Source organism: Lepisosteus platostomus, chromosome 10, assembly GCF_059453375.1.
Source record: "Lepisosteus platostomus isolate fLepPlt1 chromosome 10, fLepPlt1.hap1, whole genome shotgun sequence".
Classification (NCBI taxonomy): domain Eukaryota; kingdom Metazoa; phylum Chordata; class Actinopteri; order Semionotiformes; family Lepisosteidae; genus Lepisosteus; species Lepisosteus platostomus.
Genome location: NC_142620.1, coordinates 51964846 through 51979827, shown reverse-complemented (window position 1 = coordinate 51979827; position 14982 = coordinate 51964846). Strand labels below are relative to the sequence as shown.

Below are 14982 nucleotides of genomic sequence, written 5' to 3'. Positions count from 1 at the left end.
TTTTTTTCACATGGGTGCCATGTTGGTAGGCTGATGTGACAGTTCTGAAAAGCCTGCTTGCTTTGTGAACAAAGAGCTGTCACGATGTCCCGGTCGGTTACGCGCATCACGTTTCAGGATGTAGTGCAGCCCATTGGTCCATTGCAATATCTTCCGGGTCATGACATTTTGTTACACAGATGACCAGAACAGACTACTAACTCTCCAGGCACCCAGAGGGAGGGAGACAGGGATTGCTGCAATATCTGATAGTTCTGACAAGAAGTAGGGCTTAATAACCAATGCACTTCTTAAAACACGAGTTACAGACAAGATGATGTCTCTCTCTTTTGACTGCCAGTAACCAATCGATCAGTTTTGGCATTTGTTTCCCTCACTTCTGTTTCCTGTCCTAAAGTTATTACCTCTCAATTTCCCCTTGTGTTTCCTTGTCCTTGTTTCATTGTTGAGCTGCACAGTACTTCCTGAGGTTGACTTTATCTGGGCATTTGGCAAGACATGCTTCTAACAGGAGATCTGGAGAGAGACTCATACAGGATCGTTCTAAACAGAGCTCTTAACACACACACACACACACACAAAGTGCTTGGGCAGAATGTGCTAAGCAAATAAATGAGGATATTGAGGCATAAGTAATGATTTTGGATTAAGTTTCACAAAATGTCCTGCAGGACAATGTAATTGCTTTCTGGCATTCTTAGTGTCTTTCAAGTAAAAAAAATGAAAGGAAATGACCAGTTATTGATAAAAGCCTATCAAGCTGGTTCACTCTGAATTCAGGAAAATTAGGGTTGAAATGCTGTTTGTTACAGTTTACAATTATTGCGGACATTTTGATCAGAATGTAAAAAGGTGACATTCTACACTGTACAGTACGATGCAAACACACTTGGTTTGTTATATTTCAAATGTATATTGAAAAAATATATTTTTAATCACATTACAGACTGGGAGGTATGAAGAACAATTCCCAACTATTTACAGAGTTTAAATACTTTAAATACAAGTTAAATATTTTTAATTCACTTTTCTCACATAGATGGGTATCTTCTTCAGACAGAAGAGAGGCTATCTGGTACTTTGCAACCAGGGAATGGTGTGCTGTAACTTAAAACAACTGACACATTGTCTGTTTTGCAGATCAACTGCATTTCATTAAACACTGACCTGAAGCATTGCTCTGAGCTGAGCATTCCATACAAATGACATAGACCTGTCCATTTGTCACTTAAGTTTGCTGTTTGCAATTGTCTACTTTTATTGGATTAATAGCGCTGACACTACTGTGTCTAATATTATGATGTGCCTTGATTATGTAGTTTTATTGAGTGCATAAAATATTTTGCTGTCTAGTTGATTTGCCTACTTTTACGGCTGAATGTTGCATATTAAACTCTGCTTATCAACAATTTGTCAATTGTTTCTTTTCCAATATCCATTAACACCAATTCGCCATGCAGAGGAATGTGTTACAGGTAAACTGAGTGAGCTCAGGCAGGGGGTTTTCTTAAATACGCTTGCCTGACAGCTCCAGGGTCCTGAGTTTGATTCTATCTTAAGACGCCTGTCTGTTTGTGTGGAGTTTGCATGTTCCCTCTGTGTTTGTGTGTTTGTAAACGTTTGCTCTGAAAAACATATGCAAATTCAGTCTGAAAATGGAGCACAAATGCTTATATTTTAGTTAACACTCTACCAGACAGGCCAGGGCAAATGGTCTCCTCTCATTTGTAACCTTTCTTATGTTGTAGCATCATTTAGCATCATTTCTAGCATCATTTACAGCCCAGAGTTATTAAATGAAACTGTTAATGAATAACACTCTCAACCGCAGGGTGCCAGTGCTTTTGCCTGTGATTCAACAGTGCCTTTGTTGGGGCCAGGAGTCTGTATTAGACTCTTGCCACCCCATTTTTAAACTGGCATTTCTGCCTCGTGCGCATCGCCACCATGTGGCCACGTCCCATAGCGAAGAGGTTTGACAGGAAATCGCCCTTGGAAATTTGTGACGGTCTTTTTTTTAATTGCCCTTATCATTTGCTGTTAAAGTGTTATCTTTTAAACGGACCTCCTTGGGGGGGTTCATCTGCAAGTGCGGTGGGAGTCAGGAAGTGTGCACTCTTAACTTCCAAATGTAAAGAAGCCCTTTTTTAATTGAGCACACATGTCATGTGTCAGCAGAACTGCCAGCTGTCTTGAGCAACACTCACACCATCGTTGTGAATCAGACTGCTCTTATCCCCTGAAAGGGTAAGTAGATGCACGCACACACAATCTATTTTCAAACCTGCGTTTATGTTGCTGCCATGTGTTTTTTCTCTGCATTTCTGCAGAGAGCATGGGAATTGTGTCATGACACTGCAGGACAGACTACTGCCTGGATTTCCTCCCAGGGTTTTTGGAATGAAAAAAACTTTCTGAAACAGGACTTCTGGTTTTCGCCTTTTCTCCTGTTTTTTTTGCTCTGTTTCAGGTCTGATGTGGCCTGAAATAAAGGCATCAGATAAATAAATGAATAACAGTGACATTCTGTTTATTCACATGGGGCTGACAGCCTGTTGATGGCTGTGAACTATATCCTTTTTATCTACAAGGACCAAGTCATAAACAAATGCTGCTTTTACTACAGATTGAAATCAGTTTGGGTTTCTGCCTGAATGTGTTGCATACATTTGTGACTGTTTTTGATTTAGTCAAAAAGTCTCAGACGTTTAGATGTAAACTAATTTATGTCAATGATGAATACAGTACTTCTCTTTGATGTCAGCTTTGCGAATGTGAGGTGGGTACCAAATCATATTTTGCAGCAAACTGAGTTTATAGATATTGCATAGTTTTGAACAACAGTTCTAAACTAAACTGTTTGTTTTACTGGCCGGCAGTGAACAACATCAAAAACATCCGTCTAGACAGCTTTTTTAATTTCAGGTTTTTTTCCCATATCTGAAAAAGGTGCGTTTTAATAGACAGTTGCCTATTGATACAATAGAAATAATATTTAAAAATGCTTGCAACCACTTAGATCTCTTGCACTGAGAAACCAGTGGTACATCACAGGATTGAAAGCAAGGCCAGGCCAGCTTTTGACGAGAGCCAGTGGTTGCCTGCAGGAGCAGTCAGGGTGAGGGATGTGTGGACTGATGGTATTTGCTCACTGGCTAGGGTCCACAACAGAATGCTGCTTTTGAGTCCTGAAGGTGTTCCTGGACCCAGCCACGCGGTGCAGACAGCAGCCATTTATTTAAGAAAACGATCAGTTGTACTACCATAAATTGCACTCTGCACAATCTGTACCAAACCAAATTTAGAGAAGACCACAGCTGGGCTTTTCTATCTAGATGAAGGAAAAGAGTTCTTTTTTTGTGGTGCGAGGTCCGTTACGTTATTGAAATCTGTTGGTGCTTTCGACAGGCTCTGCAGAGCTACAGACCCTATGTGCATGAGCTCACTTTGAGGTGGGAATAAAAATCTAATGCAAGTCGACTGAACCTATCGAAGGGTTTAAGCCATCTTGCACAAACGCACACTGTGCTGCTTTGCGTTTCTCACCCTGACTCCTTTTCACTTCCCCCTTCGCTGGATTTAGCAATGACTGCCATGTGCTCTTCAACAGAAACGTTGTAGTTTTTTTTTTTTTTTTTTACTTTTTCACTCACAGGATGACCCACAGTGACCTTGAAACACCAATTATATAAATAGGGAGCTACGCGCTCTCTTGCGAGTTTGTCTTTTGTTTAAAGTACAGGGGTCGCTGCACCGCTGCATGAATTTCCCGAATACAGTGCAATTGTTAAAAAACAAAACGAACACCGTCACATTTGAACCCCTCCGGAGATGAACGCTCGAGGTGAAAGATAAGATCCCGAAATACTGCAGGGCTTTGCTTTTCATTACTGACTTCACATAAACAGGCACAGCTTATTTCTCCCGAGTTCTGCTCGGGTCGGGTCAGAGTGGCTTGTCCTCTCCATTAGTGCAGGAGAATTTCCTGTGGAGCTGAAAGCTCTCCTGCAGGTCCTGCCTGGAGAGCCGCCTCTTGAACTCATCTGTAGTGAAGTAGTACATGATGGGATCCAGGCAGGAGTTGAGGCTGGCCAGGCACAGGGTGATGGGGTGCCCCCGGAGGATGGCCTTCAGGAATGCGCAGTTGGCCACGGCGTGGGACTTGGCCAGGAAGTCCAGGGGGAAGGTGATGTGGTAGGGGGCGAAGCAGACCAGGAAGACCAGCGCGCAGCTCAGGACCATCTTGAAGGCCTTGCGCTTCTCGCCGCTGTCCTGCAGCACGCCGGTCTTCTCGCGCAGGCTGGCCGCTGTCTTCCAGGAGCAGGTGAGCACCAGCGCCAGAGGCAGCACGAAGCCCACCAGCTCGGCCAGCGCCATCATGGCCACGCCGGCCGCCTTGCTGACGGCCAGCAGGGGCAGCTCGGAGAAGCACCTGTCGGGGGCGGGGGGCTGCTCCGTGCTCTGCCGCAGTAGCGGGAAGGGCAGGCAGGACAGGCAGACGAAGAACCACCCCCCCACGCTCAGGTAGAGGTCGAAGCGGCGCTTGGTGGCGCTGTAGCGCAGCGGGTAGATGATGAACATGCAGCGGCGCACGCTGATGCAGGCCAGGAAGAAGATGCTGGCGTACATGTTGACGTACTTCAGGTAGAAGCAGAACATGCACAGGAACTCCCCGAAGGGCCAGGAGTGGTTCAGGTAGTAGTAGATCCGCAGAGGCAGGGAGAGGACCTGGGCCAGGTCGGCGATGGCCAGGTTGATCATGAAGATGACCGCTTTCTTGGTCTCCTTCACGTAGGCGTAGAAGACCCAGAGTGCCAGCACGTTGCCGATCAGCCCCGGCACCAGGATCACGGTGTAAGTGACCGCGTAAATGAAGTGCACGTATTTCTTCAGGTCTTCCGTGGAGCAGTTGCTGTTATTCATCTTCTGCCCCGCGAAAGCCCCCCCCCCCGAGTCCCACAAAACCTGCACCCAAGACTGATCAATCGGACTTCGGTTTAAAAAAGTCTCGCCCTCCCCACACGGCGTCCCCGAGATCCCGCGACAGAGAGTAGTAATCCGTCTCCGTTCCTGCGGGGGAAGGTTCTGGCCTCTTCTGCTCGCAGTGTCTCCAAAGCAAGAAGCGGTTTGGATTCGTAGTGGTGGATCAGAGAGGCCCCCTGAAACCCATCCATTCTCTGAGCTCAGAGCTGGCAGTGTGGGAGCTCATCGTGTGCAAGTCTCAGTCAGCCCTCAGGCCTCTCGCTCTCTCTCTCTCCTCTGCAGAGCTCAAAGCATGTAGGAGGAGGCAGCGGTGCTGCTGCTGCTGTCTTTGTGTGCAGTTTCCTGGAAGACAGAAGTGAAAACAAAAGATCACTGGTTAGAACCGCAACAATTGGACAAGCTTTCCCATGACATTGCCAATACCACTCTTGCTGATCCCCTGGAATGTCCGTGCCCTGAAATGAAAAGGAGCTGTAGTGACTGTGGTGACCAGTAACTAATGGCATCTTTTAAACTGGAGCGTAAAATTACGGCAACTGCCTTAAACTTTTTGTACCTTTTTTTATACAAAGTCTTATTAAGGCACAGTCTGTACAACTACTGTTGGTAGATTGTATATATAATAGGTGACCTGGGCACATGGAAAGGGAGAAAATAAGATAAAAATCATAGACAGAGTCAAGCCTACAGATTTCTCCACAATGAACAGTGAAACCTGAATCTCAGCACGCAAGTGGGAACTACATGGAAGTGTATTTAAAACTACAGCGGTGTAGTTTGTGGTGCCGCGCTTGTGGATTGTGGGAATCTGGTACAAGCCAGCCTGCCGTGCTGTTGAAGCCAATACCCTGGTTTCTTTGAAGAAACAGCTGGATGAGATCCTTGGATCATTTGAATACCAACAGGTCCTATGGGCCAAATAACCCCCACTTGTGTGCAGCCTTTATGTTCTCATGTAATAAATCTATAGAGCTTTTTTCCATGCATTACTGAAGCTGCCTGAGCTTCAATGATTTTGCAGCAGTAACAGTAGACAAGCTGCATGGCTAATGGCTGTTATGCTATTTTAACTCTCCGAGACACAATTTCTCTGTGAAGGTCTGCAGAGTCCATTTCTAGTCACATTAACTTGAGAAGAAAGAAGCTGTTGGTTCTTTGCATGTTATTTGCATGAATGCTGTAGACATACAGAAACAGCAACAACGGGTTCTGTTCATGCAGTGTACATCACATGTAATGTTTGCGATGTTCCTGGGAGAAACAGAAGATCACAGTGTTGCTTTCCTTTATAATTTGCATATTTCACTTCAGGGAAGTCACTGCACTCCAATGATTTCTAAACAAAAAAACAGCAACAAATGGTTTTAAGAATCACAAGGAAGAAAACAGATCAATAATTGGTTTGAAAGTAATATAGCAGAAGCAGAACTGGCTTAATGATATGAGTACGCTGTAGTCTGCATCTAGGCGCTGACAAATGATAGCTGGGGGATAATAATCTTGCAAATTATTTATCAGTTGGGTCGATGTGGGTTTTTTGTATGTTGGTATAAGTAATGTTCCTGAATAATAGATCTGCCTATTACAGTATTTGATTAATACTTTCTGGAGTGGGTGTAAATTCCAACCTTTTCGAAATGCCACTTTGCCTGTCAGAGTTTTATAATTAAAAAAGCAGGTCAGGTTTATTGTAGTGTACGGGGTAGAAATCTTTATTTTTACACGGGGCTTGAAAGTATGTGAAATCCTGGGTCACAGTGCAATGTCAGTAGCTTTGAGGAATTGTCGTCCGTGCGCTTCACAATACAATAGCGTTAATGGTGCTGAGAATCCTTTCAATTTAAATTTGAATAACATCCTTAGCTCTGTGCTTGGCTGTGTTGCTAAACTAGGTTCTCACTTAGCAGCCCTGGAAAGTCCCCGTGCTGGAGGAGAGGAGAGATGGCTGGTCTGTTTGCTGTGAACAGGTTTCACCTTTCCCCCTCTATCTCCAGACACCCCTCTTGCGGCGCCTCCTAGCTCACAGATAAAACAGAGCTCTGCAGGCCTTGAAAGGCAGAGGTGCTTCAAAAACGTTTTTCCCTTTGTCTTTTGTTTGCTGCTCAGGTGAGCAGTGCGTGTCTCCTACAGCCAGTGTTTCATGAGCACCAGGCAGATACGTTTCTGGAGAAATGTAACAGCCTGTTTTGCCTTTGCATGCTAATCGTTCAGACACAACCGTTGGCTTTCCGTTTCTCTGTCTGCATCTTTCTCTCCACATAGCCAGTCTCCGGTACATACTGTACTGAGTGCTGGGTACTGAGCAGGTGATGCTGGTGCCACTGGAACATTCGTGCAGTGCCCTACACAGCTCTGCAGGCGAGCAATGGTTTCCACAGACACACTCGCACTTGTGGCTGGAGTGAAATAACACACTCACCTTGTGTGCACTCCCCTTTCTGTGCTTGTTTTGTTTTTGTGTGTTTTCTGCTGGGTTTGACTGGCTGTTCTAGCTCTTTATTGATCAGTTCTTGGGGGCAGTCCAGACTGCACGTTGAGAACAAATAAGGAAGCGCTCCCTGCAGATCTCAATGATTTTCACAGCTGGTTTCATTGACGCTGGAGAAGTGACAGGTTTACTCAATAACAGGCAAACTGTGAAAACATCAGGCATCCATCCGATGAAATCAGATATGAGGTTATACTTTCAGTCGGTGGTACGTTATGACATTATATTGAAAGGTGTTTGATAGAATGTGTTTTTTGAATATTGTAATATTGTTTCTAATCTTATTTTGCTGGGGGTGCCAGGGCCTCTCTTTGCCTGACCTCATATCTGTAGTTATACTGGAGTTGTCTGCGTCCTTGCTGGGGACCATACTGAAGATTGCAACTCTTGCTTGCCCCACAAAAAGTGTTAACCTACGACTGCTGTCATTTCCCAAAAACAGTTTGTATCGCCTCCAGTGTCTGGTTTTGAGGTCCCTCAGTGAAACGCTTCACTCTTTTCTGGTTTAAAGCTAAACTGCATTAAGCTTCACTAAAAACCAGCAAACAACAACAGAGTCGGCAGTCGTAGTCGGTGTGTTTTATGCCAATATTGACATTTTGAGATCTCAGATTTTCTCAACTGCACTGTCCTGACTGTGTTGCACCAGCGGCGGAGTAAAGTGGGTGTTGCACACTTGCCAACACTAAGGTGCACCGCATTATCTGGTACCTGCTTACGAAGTACAGTGCAGCTCAGAAAACCTGCACAGGTTCAAACCGCTACACTGGTGGCATTTATATTTCGACAGCCACCCCCAGAAGATAGGAGGCTCAGGGACGGCTAATCTGGGGCGAGAAGCGCTTTCGGGACTGATTGCAGGGAGGGGCTGGTCTTTGACACAAGGAAGTGACATGCAATCATCCTGCTTGCCCCACCACTCAGTCCCTATGGCTCTCAGCCCAGCTCACATGCACACTGGGCGTGCGCGGCTTTTCTCTGCCGCTGGTAAAAAAGGGAAGTGGTCCTCTGTAAAGAGAAGATGATACAGCACTGATCTTAAACTGTAGATATGTGAACCTACAGTATTACTGTTGATACTTAGAATAGGCCATTCTTTTTTTCCACCAATGAAACATCACTGTGCCGTGCTGCTGGACTCAGTAATGAGGCAGGTGCGGAAAAGGTCTTGCAAGTGTACTGCTTTTTAAACAAAATCAACTGCTGTATCTAGAACAACAGCAGCCCCACACACTCACACACAAAAGAGAGAAAGAAAAGCAGATAGATATTCCCCTGCGTGGAGGGGAGACATGTCCTGTTCCAACCAGCTCTCATTGTTTGAGATAGTCAACCTCTAAATTCGCCCGCCAGCAACTTGTTCCTAAACAGTCCTGCTTGTTTAAAAAAAAAAACAGAATTAGCTGGAAATGGAATTGCAAACTTATCTTTTTTCCCAGACAATAGGCTTTTCTTAGGATCGTTGTTATGCTGTTAGAAGTTCAAAACAGTTACATTTATTAAAAAAATTAAGTTACTGTAAGTTTTGATAACTGCTTATTAATTGAAACCGCTCATTATTCACTAATATGGGTACATTTGAGAAAATGCTTGGAATGGTTCATTGCTTTCATTGTTTATATTATATCAGAATTGCTCATTTCTGTCTTATTTACTGTATACATTTACTTCTTGTTTCGACATTAGATAATCTTGTTAATTGACAACTTAAGCAAGACCTTAACCACAAGCATACAATCTTCTGAAGATCAGACTAAAAGCACAAAAGGATCTTTTTTTCTGTCGTTTTCACTGCCTTTGTGCAATAGTTCGTTTAGCTAAAAAAAACACTGAGATAAATTTAAGTCTGAACAGGACTTCCTCTTCCCTCAGCAGTAAAAACTGTAAATTTGTTTGTTGTAGATTCATGCATGCATACAGGCTTGAACTTTTTCTAGAGGTGTTAATATTCTGCACAAGAGGTGCAGTTTTGCCTCTTGTCACCTTGATAAGCAAGACATAAGTGCTACATTTTTTTTCGCTGCAAAGTGAAATATTGGGTATGTTAGAAGACTTGAAAAGGGACATGTGGCAGTTACTGTACATTTAAAGTGTCATGTATGTGGATATTTATAGTTACCTAAATTCAGATAAATCTCCCATAGCTATGCTAGTCACTCTCTTGATATGCTGAAACACTCTGTCCATGGCAGATAAGCACCTCAGGATATTCATCTAGACAGTATATTCTAGATAAAGTTAAATTTCAGTAGTGCGCAAATATTGTTTTGCAAATTTTTCTTTTACCTTCAGCCCCAGACAACAGGCTTACGACAACAAGATATTTGGACTGTTTGGGTTTGAGAATGAAGTCCAATTTTGATTACTTTGATTCAGTGCCCTGCAAAACTGGAGTAGTATAATGGCAGAGATAAAATATATAGAATGTGACAAAGCACTAAGCACAATAATGAGCAGACACAAGCACAGCAGTACCTGGGAGCTTGACCTAATACTTCATGGACTGGAAGTGGTCTGGGAAAATTAGACGGCCTCACTCTTTTTTGGGGGAGAGCACATTTACAAGTGGTAGGGTACTGTCTGTACCTGGCTCTCCTGCTCCATCCTGGTCAACAGGTCCACCACCAGACACATCTATACCTCAACTCATTCTGAACTTTGCCAGCTTTCTTCAATATGCCTCTTGTAACACCCGATTCCTGTATACCATATAACATCCTTATAAAGTGAACATAAAGCACAGCATGAAACATGAGATTTCTGGCATCTTTTGCAACTCAAGAAAGTGTGTCCTGTCCACAGTGGAGTATGTACGGTTTATAGCATAAATCCAGTGTAAAGCATGGTTTACGGTGCTTTAAAAATGTAAAAGACAGTGCACTAAAACACAGTAACACAGGTGCAGCTGAGCCACGAAGGGCAACAGCAGTGAATATCGATTGTACTTGGGGAAAAAATGAAAGCCTGTTATTCCAGCAGAATAAAAATGTGTAATAGCTTCTCAATATATTGTGTACTTTCCCTTCATGCCAGAAGAATTCAGTTTGAACCAATTCCAGCTTATCTGTGTGGCTTTGTTTTTTTTACCAATATGTTCCTAATTTAGGCAACCCTCACTGGGCAGACAGGATTCAGAAGTGCATAACGTATTCTTTAGGCATCCCTATGACAATAAATTATAAATATTTGGCTGTTTTTACCTAAAAACCTCATGCACTGTTGCTAAATATTTTTGGGTTTGTGATTTATGGGTATTATGAGACACAAGGCATACTTTTAACTATCGAGAATGAGAGACGTGCACAGCTGTGCTCACAGGCTCTTTCACAGTGTTGGCATTCTGTATAAACGGACCTGGACTACCGTGTACTGCATCCAAAAACACAGACTTTTAGTTTGGTTTTGTTGATGTGAGGTTTTTCATCGGACTGACAATATAGAGAGCTTTACAGCTATAGGCATTAAATCCTTCCTGCTGATGTGACATGGCAGAGTGGGGACACCTGCAAGAACTACCCAGAAAGACAAAGAAAACCTGTAAGACACGTCATTTCCCTTGTCACATTCTAGTGCAGAACACTGTCCATATATAAATGAAATTACCCTCAAGTCCAAGGTCAGCGGTCAAGCTCACGAGAGAAGTGACCAGAGACTACACGTTTTTGGCAGCACTGGGCCAGGGGGGCACCTCGATGACCTCTGTCCCCTTCTGAGCGCGCTCAGAGCTGGACTCTTGAATTGGGGGCTGCGGGTCGTGCAGGGCACCAGTTTCCTTGAGAGCCTGAAATTTCCGGTCCCTCGTAAGGAGACTTACTAGTACGATCTTATATGATGTTTTGTCTTTCCTATGAGCCTTTTGGCAGCGCCTTAATTTCAAATCCGATGCACCGATTATGTGTTTGAATCGAAAATTCAAAAGTCACCCATGGTTCTTGTGACTTCTCTATTTGAGAAACAGGAAAGGTTTGTTTCAAGTGATCTTTCAAAGGCTCGTATATTGTCAATTTATGCCATTACTCCAGCAGGAGCGATCTCATAATTACTGGGCTCAGTTTTTAGAATATCTGCATCCAGGCTTCAGGCTTTTTTGGATTTCAGTCAACTGACTATCGACCTGAAAATTGATCTGTAGACTTTTTTGCTGTTTTGTTTTTGAGGAACATCAGATGAAACATAACACGAGTCAGGCTTTCATTTTGCCTGACTGTGGTTTTTTTACAGGCCCTTGCCACCACGCTGCCTGTCAGTCTGTCTCTCTCTCTGCCTGACCCGAGCTGCAGGAGTGCTCGGCTGCTTCTTCTCCGGCCACTGGCACTTGTTTAGAAAGGGCGGTGGCCGCCCGCAGCAGGGCACCTCCTGGAGTGCCTTCTGCCCCCACTACGAGTCTTCAAGATCATCGATAGCAGACAGTAGCAGCCACACCACGGCACCTCTTCATTCATCCACCAGCCTTGTTTTCATTTCGAGCGGAAAGGAAGTGAACCTTTGTCTGAGCCGTTAGCCCTACGGTCACATGAATCCAAGTGAGATCTGGTGCTCTCAGCGTCATGGCACATATTGAACGTGTCTGATCCTTGCTTCTTGGTTCACAAAGCTTTCAGCTCGTCGGGAGAGCGAGCAGGCGATTTCTTGGCTGCTTCCACTGATGAATTAATTCCCCGTTGATCTCAAATCCCAAGAAACAGCAGAATTTGGGATTACATTTTTGGGAGGGGTTGGGGATGTGAGATTAAGGGAATTGAGCGGGGGATGAAGGTCAAGTTGTGTTCAAAGTTTTTCTCCGGCCCACTCGGAAATACAAGAGGCACTGGGGATTCCCTTCTCTTCTTGAAAGAGGAAAAGCAGGCCCACCAAGGTAGAGAGATCCCGGCCTGATCCCGGGAAACTGGGAATTACATCTTGGACAAAAGACGGAGCTTATGTTTGCGAAGCGTCAGAACTGTCAGAGCGTCAGAGCTTTCAACACAGCCCTCCATCTCAAGGTTTCCTATTTAAATAACCTGAGCCTTTTGTCAGTGCTTTTAGCACGACCTTCTGTGCAACTGTGCTTCTGTGCTCAGCTACAGTAGGTGGGTGGCAGAAGTGAGCTGGGTTTTACAGGGAAACCCCTGAATTATTAATTAAATTCTTCACCCAGGGTTTTAGTTTCAGTACCAGACTTTTATTATCCTTCTGATTTGCATTTTCAAGCCACTGGCTCCGGGAGTAAAAAAGCATTATATTCGGCAGATTTGTGTCGCTCTTTTCCTTTGGGTTTATGGGCTACTGGCTGAAAAAAGACTGGCTTCTAAATGGAAATTTTTACTTGAGCTCTGACTCATCCCTTGTACCTCCACTGGGGTAACGTGCCTGCTTGTAGGTGTTAGTATAAAACCAGCAATTCTCATTGTTTAAGAACACAGATGAGAATAACCAGTTCTGAAATCTAACAGATGTTGAAGCAGAACATAGCCTAGATCAACGGGCTTAAAAATATTGGCAGTTGGCACCTGCTGTGTTTTTAATCTCCAGAGAGCCTCGGTAATACACACGTGAGGCTCCTATCTAAATCTAACGTTTCTAGACAGAACTCCGGAGGGAAAAACTCAACGCTCAGACCCAGTTCTCTCTAATCCTGTTCCACTGCCCTCTCCTAGCCTTACTGCGAAGGGCTGTCCGTCCACACTGTCCACAGTGCTGATCCAGAGCTGTGAGAACAGGAATCGGAGGGACCAGCTAACACTATCACCAGAGCTGGGACACAGACTGCTCCCACCACAGATACAAACCAGACTCAGTCTCAGCCAGATGACCCTGCGCAAGCTCACACACTCACCCACAAGACATATCTAGCATTCCTTCATTCTGAAGGAAGCTCAGAGGACCTCACAAGAGGCATGACTCTACAGAAAAGTATCTCCGCAGCCCTGCTCAGACTGGCTGAAGGAAATCCAGACATCGCAAGTTTCAGCTTCGAAGCTTCTCATGCTGCCTTACCTCTCTTCGGCTGTCGCCGAGGGTCGGAAATGTAGACAGCTCCGCGTTGCCCGCCGCTGAAGTTCAGTAGCTCCTCGTAGAAGCTCACTTCTCCTACTGCTCCGTGTCTGAATAGAAACTGCAAGAGATGTGACATCAGGCAGTACACATGTTCCTCTCAGCCAATACTGCGAGGCAGATCTCTCTCTCTCTCTCCTCTCTGTGTGTCACACAGACACGCTTTCGCACACCCACAGAGGGTTATCACTTCGTTGTGTGTTTCTTTTCACTGCCGCCAGTAGGAGGAGAAATGGCTCTATTGCTCTGTGAAGTGTTGCTGTTGGTGTTAAGCACAAGCACAGTTTCTGCGTTACAGTTTGACATCAGTTTCTATTTTCCCTATCAAGCAGCCTGCTCAGGAGACAACTGTGCTGTCCAGGGCAGAGCGTGGATTTGCTTGATTTTTCATATCGCCGCAGCAAAGCATGCCAAGTTGAAAGATGGGCCTCAGTCTCCTCCACACCACAGAAACCCACAATACCAGTGTGTCCCTACAGCCGCGCGTGTGCGGTGCAACGATGGAAAAAAAAAAAACACTCTGCCTCTCATACTGTGGATCTGAAACGAAAGCGTCTCAACAATACCATTTTGAAGGGTCCTGTTGTGGGTTACTTTGTTTTAAAAATGACACTTCCGTTCAAATTCCGTCTGCTCTGGTAAGAGGGGGGTGGCGGTTTTAATTCTGTCAGGGGTCAATCAGTCTTAAAACAGAAACTTCCCATCAAATCCCCAGCTGGGCTTGGGCTTTAAAAGCCCCCCCCCCCCTGGATATTGTTACCTGAAAGACTAATGTGATTAGGATGCGCTCATTCATCTGTGCTTAATGCACCGTGTGGCGGCGGGGTCTCTTCCTGGGCTGGGCAGAGACGCCACATCGCTGAGCAGTGTCTGGCGCGGGGCTGCTGGCGCTGCCTCTCTGAGTGGAGAGGAGACCTGAACTGCACGGCAGACATCTTCACAAGACATTCATCTCGGGCTCTCGAAACATCCCTGTAAGCAAGGGGTTCCAGAGGCAGCTCAGCTACAGCCTTCGGGGAATGAAATTCAACCTTTAACTGCAGGTGACTGAAGCACCAGGAACTTACCTCTGACAGGCCGAATACTGTTTTAATACAGGAATGGGGCCTCCCAGAGATATATTTCATTTCGATCCAGAGTACTGAAGCTCACATCTTGGTCTTGGTCTTTTCTATCCCCTGCGTCCCAGCACGAGAAAATAGCACCTCTTCTTATTTATTATAATAGCACCAGTAATAGCTGCAATAATCATGGGTGTCATAATGACTGTCTTCATGCTGGACCAGCTAAAACTGAAATTACCGTGTAACAGACAACTATTTTGTTTCCTGCTGTACAGTGATTTTTATACAATTCTGTACAAGGGGGGTCTCTGTTCCTCATGCTGCGATACTGCAGCTCCGATACTGTAAGCAGCCCTACAGAGCCAGCTGCAGGCAGGTGAGAGTGCCAGTGGAGCACAGGAACTGAAAGAGGAT

General features: G+C 44.9%; 1 protein-coding gene across 1 annotated transcript; it reads right to left on the bottom strand.

Annotated features, from left to right (window-relative positions):
- Window positions 1-2901: 2901 nt before the first annotated feature.
- On the bottom strand, window positions 2902-13610 carry gpr174 (G protein-coupled receptor 174). The gene is made up of 2 exons (XM_088597121.1): window positions 13448-13610; window positions 2902-5325 (listed from the first exon to the last, which is right to left on the bottom strand). The coding sequence occupies exon 2, from the start codon at window positions 4921-4923 to the stop codon at window positions 3946-3948; it is 978 nt and encodes a 325-aa protein (XP_088453247.1). The 5' UTR covers window positions 4924-5325; window positions 13448-13610; the 3' UTR covers window positions 2902-3945.
- Window positions 13611-14982: the final 1372 nt, after the last annotated feature.